Source organism: Oratosquilla oratoria, chromosome 23 (assembly GCF_046742065.1).
Source record: "Oratosquilla oratoria isolate Oo_2021 chromosome 23, ASM4674206v1, whole genome shotgun sequence".
Lineage (NCBI taxonomy): Eukaryota > Metazoa > Arthropoda > Malacostraca > Stomatopoda > Squillidae > Oratosquilla > Oratosquilla oratoria.
The window spans coordinates 34914762-34920024 of NC_134799.1; the positions used below are offsets into that span (position 1 = coordinate 34914762).

The window sequence follows — 5263 nt, forward strand, 5'->3', positions numbered from 1 at the left end:
TGAAAGTAAATTATATGAAAATGACTGGGAATCCAAAATTCACGAGTGTATACAAGGCGCGACACCGGCGTAATTCTAAAAAAAAAAAAAAAAAAAAAAAAAAAAAAAAAAAGTTTATATTATAATTTCCATTTACTGCTTTCACCATTGCCTAGTATATATTTTGCTCCGATAATGTATTGCAAGTCTCAAAGAAAAAACAGAAACATATCACTTTTTCTCTATAGGGTAACAAAACCTAGGAGCTCAGCTTCAAAAAAGTAATTTTATTTTTGAGAAGTTTGTGCATATCCCATCGTGCATGTCCCCGTTTACCATAAGACACCATCACAACCATCATTATCATCATCACCATCACCACCACCATCACCGGTACTGTCGCCATCATCGATAGACTATAATTACCAGTGATTATCAAAACATAAATGCTTAGTAACATCAGATTATCAAATGATTACATGCACCGATATTTCAAGTATCGTACAGAGGTAACAGAACATTCCTTTGTGGAGTCAAATGTAAAATTCAAAATATTTTCACGCTGTTTACATGTCCTTGATACAAATCCTTCTATTCATTCACAAAAGGGATCCAGTGATATTCCTTGCGGTTCATCACTAACCCCCAGTTACTTCATGGCGAGAACCTTGAGACCCTGATCTATCTCGTTGTTAACAAGTTCAGTTTCCTTCGTCTGATCATCTGACGTGTGTTGGTCGCCGAGACCCTGCTCTGAATTCCCACCCTTAGAATGACTCTTGCGATGCGCTATCATCTCCGCCTTTCGCGAAAATGAGGCGTCGCAGTGAGGACACTTGAAGGGCTTCTCGCCCACACTCGCCATCAGAGACCCAGAGTGCGCCAGGACGTGCTGTTTCAGCTTTCCCAGCTCAGCGAAGGGTGATCCACAGAGATTACACCCATACGGCTTCTCGATGGCGTTCGCCATGGAACCCATCCTCCCATAATCCCACTGCGGAAATGGGGAATGGCATGGGGTGCAGTAATGAGGAACATCCATGGTGTGGGTCACCACATGTCTCTGCTGAGCTCCTCCACAGCCGGACCCACAGGGGTTACACTGATCACCACCGTGGGTGGCCATGTGCCTCCTTAGCCCTCTCGGTTGGCCGAAGGACGCATCGCAGAAATTGCACTTGTGGGGCTTATGTCCCCCGTGGGTTCTGTTGTGGACTTTGAGAGCTTCTCTGTCCGAGAAGGCAGCACCACAAGACGTGCATTGGACGACATCTTCACCAGCATGGAACTTCATGTGCTTTTTCAGGTTAATCTTGACCGCAAATGCAGCGTCACAATGGGAACATTTGTGGGACTTTTGCCCGGCCGGTTTCCCGGTGTCCGAATCTTCAGGCTCGGATACCTGAGCAACCAGAGACGAGTCTTCTTCGTGCGTTTTAAGGTGATTCTTTAGTTTCTTTGGCCCAGGGAATGAGCTGTCACACATTGGACACTTGTAGTCCTCTTCGTTCAAGTGTTTCCGCATATGCTTCTTCAGTCCCGGTACTCGAGGGAACGTTAATTCGCAAAGGGGACACTTCAAATGTTTGTTTTTGCTCTCGGCAGAAGCTTCCTTCGCCCCTTCTGCGTCTGAAGAAACCTCATCTTCGAATGTTACCTTGTTCACCTCATCAGATTTTTCCGCCATCTTCGGTTTTGTCTCGTGTTTGAAGCTAATAGCGCTTGCTCAAAATCCACGGAGTCGTGTGCAGGTGCAGGCAAAAGACCGAATCTATGTTGTATCTTCCTTCGAGTCAGTCTGCAAAAGGAAAAAAAAAGACATGATAGCACAATTTCTAGGTAAGGAACGGGGGAGGAGGGTACAGGGAACAAAATTACAAGAATATGCAGTATTAATAATGTCAATATTTCCTTACAAATATATATCTGACAATCCTTCTCATCTTGGTTAGCATTAATTAAACTGCGCTCCATGCGACTCCTTTCTAGTGATATATGCGACAATTTTAGCATTATCCCAATTTATTGGATGCTTGTTGAGGTGTATAACTGCTCGGTCACTTTTTTTTTTACACACATTTCTTGTTGTGATTAATCCCAATGAAGTTTGGTACTGTTGTGGTGCGGTCGATTGATTAGTGTTTAACCAAGAGCACCTCCAATGGGAGTGATCAGAGATACCCACATAAGGACGATTTGGGAAACAAGAAATCAAGCTTGATTATTTAAAGGTATACGCTGCCACCACCCAATCGTCTACATGGATATATCTGACCATAAATGGAAACTGCTCCTTGTTATTCACGTCTGACTCCATCCCCTTTCCTCAGGTCGTTCGGGGTTGGTTCTGGGTAGCGAAAAGGCCTATGTCCAAGTGGGGTAGTAAAAGAATACAAGTGAAGGTCTTCTATGTGTTAATTATTACACTGTAGCAAAAATATAGTAAGAAAATACAAAAGTATATTGTGGTTTTCTCCAACTAGACAATTTTTTTTTTTTTTTTTTTTATTATGGGCATCATAAGTAAGGTCACAGGCACGTGAAAAAACGTGGTTATTTACGCTCCAACCTTCCGGTCACTGTATAAGTCTACTTACAATATTGTGTCTACCTTCAACCCCGTATTCTTATTAGAGAACGATCACAGACAGAATTGTACTCTAAGGATTACACTCTCATAGCTAATGTATATATGTGTGACACCGTCTAACTCCTTCCACGCAAAGTGTTTGTGGAGTACACTCCCTTAAACCCTTTTTTCCCTGTTATCGGGATAGTTCTTGGCATCAGACTCAAAACTTAATAATAATAACTATCTACCTACTATATCTGCACTATATCATTTAACTCACATATTGACATTTATTTTCATTAATCTTACAGAGCGCACTGACATACCTGTTATCGGGATAGTTCTTGGCATCAGACTAAAATTTTAGCTGCGCACAAAAAAACGAGACGGCTATGTGTTCGTATCTATGGGTAAACCACTAACCTCCCCTGTTGTACTATTTCGTAAAACTTCATTTCTCTAGTGGGATCCTGAACTGAAAGTTGGGAATTTTTCCTATTCCTCTTAAAGTTAATGGTCCTAGTTTACGCCTCCGTCCGAACGTGTCATGACGTCATGGGTGGGTGGAACTACGGTGCGCCCGCTATGTTCGAGAACATTCTAATGTTGTCTCCAAGATTAGTTGAACCAAAATCAGTTGAAATATATTTGTAGCTACCTCCTATTGTATGTTTTTCTTCAATGATTATAGTAAGGCTCTTTGCCAACACATCTTGATGGGTAGACACAGAACAAAATAAATTCATGATCTATTAAGGCTCTATTTTCTACTTTGCTTCTTGGTTGAATAAAACCGTCACGACGTCCATACTACCCAGTCTCTCAAGTCAACATTCAAATAAATAGATAAATAAAACGAAATTCCAAAAATAATATCCCCTCAAAATCCCTGTCCTTACACTGTGACCTATCTGACATTTCACATAGGATCTTACACGTGTACATCAATTCTGGCACTATATTATTATTCACGAGCTTATATTTTACCAAGTCAATGGTATAAGAAAATATATATACCAAGTTTTTGAGTGACTGGAAATCCCCACCAAATTTTCTTGAAAAATATAAAATTGACATGTTTCTGACAAAAGATTGTTTTGGTTGAGAGTTGCAAAAGGCCTTTCTAGCACAAGGCAGTATTTAGAAAATATTTAAGGTTATGTAAAATCATCTTGTATCCAATATCATAATACTGTGACGTACTTTGCTTCACCATAAGCCTAGGAGAAACTGTCAACGCCACAACCACCCATAAACAATGTTACTCTTGATGATGAAGAGAATTTCACATCAACAGTGGCTCAAAACACATCAAGCAATGAAACATCCAACAGCTAGATTTAGACAAACTGCTTCCACTTTCGATCGCCTAATCAAACTCTTCTGGCATAACCAGCACCTGTATTTATGCACTAATGTACGAGTACACGAAGCATGTGTTCGTTTTGCTGTGCGAGGAGGAATACTGGGGGTGTTGTCCGGGTGCGTGCCATACCAGGTGTGTCTCACCTGATAGGGCCAAGTTCAAACGAACACGAAACCATTGACGAGCCAAGAACTGACTCAATAACCCTGCTTCGCCAGTCACATGTGATGTTTCATGTACCCCTTGGAGATAGAAATATTTACAAAAATTACATGGGAAGGGGTAAATAACTGATGTACCTGATAGTTAAATAATAATTCAATTAATTTTCATTTTGTAAATTGTGTGTGTATGTGAGAGAATGCTAAGTATGCGTGCGTGCGTGCGTGTGCGCGCGCGCGTGTGTGTGTGTGTGTGTGTGTGTGTGTGTGTGTGTGCCGAGGGAGAGAGGGAGGAGGGGGGAGGAAGGGTGTCAGTCAATCCTGTTCAATCTTGTTGCACACCCTCACTGTTCACCCACCAGTAACACCACAATTATTTTCTATATTTTTGTGTATGGTATGAATATGATATATATATATATATATATATATATATATATATATATATATATATATATATATATATATATATATATTGTGCATAACCTGAATAATACATTTACTTTTCCCCCCTTTGCGACGGCCATTAATTTTTTATATTGAAGTAAGGGAAGTAATGAAGAAATACATCAAGCCGAAGGTGTTAATGACTGAGGAAAAGTTGAGAACACCTGCAATAAAGAGGTTCCGAGTGAACTGAGCAATGCTCATCTACAAAACCTAAGAACGAATAACGAACCCTTCAATAATTACAAATCTGAACCAACTCTCAAGTTTGTCCCCTAAAATGCTCTAGACGTGTGACGAGGATGCCATTTATCGGATGCCAAGATTTTTCACAGCGTTTTGAATACAGGCGGGTAAATCAACAACTACGACTCAAAGATGCGTTCAAAAGCGATCAGGAAGACGTGGCTCCAGAAACTGACCAGAGCAGCACTGAACCAGATAGATCAGGGATCAAGACAAGGTAGAGAATCTTCTAAAAGTGAGAAAACGCCTACTAAGGTATTCGTATCGACAGAGAATGGCATGACAAAATCCACAATATCGTCATTGATGGCATAGTTGAAAAAAATAAACATCATTGGTACTTCTATTTCCTTGTCGATATCAAGTGCATGTGACCCTAAAAACTGATGGAAAAAAAGACAGTGTCACGATATTAGGACAAGAATCTAAATAATCGGGAGTTCAAATTTAGAAGAAAAAAAAAGTGCCATGAAGTCTGAACACTCGTTTAGA

At 40.5% G+C, this 5263-nt stretch overlaps 1 protein-coding gene across 1 annotated transcript in view; it reads right to left on the minus strand.

The window, feature by feature from the left end:
- Positions 1-246: 246 nt before the first annotated feature.
- LOC143038049 (uncharacterized) overlaps positions 247-5263 on the minus strand; it is a 7144-nt gene continuing 2127 nt past the window's right edge. The window contains exon 2 of the mRNA XM_076206923.1: positions 247-1777. Coding sequence (XP_076063038.1) covers positions 629-1666 — 1038 coding nt within the window. The 5' untranslated portion in view covers positions 1667-1777 and the 3' untranslated portion in view covers positions 247-628. The remainder of the gene's footprint in view (positions 1778-5263) is intronic.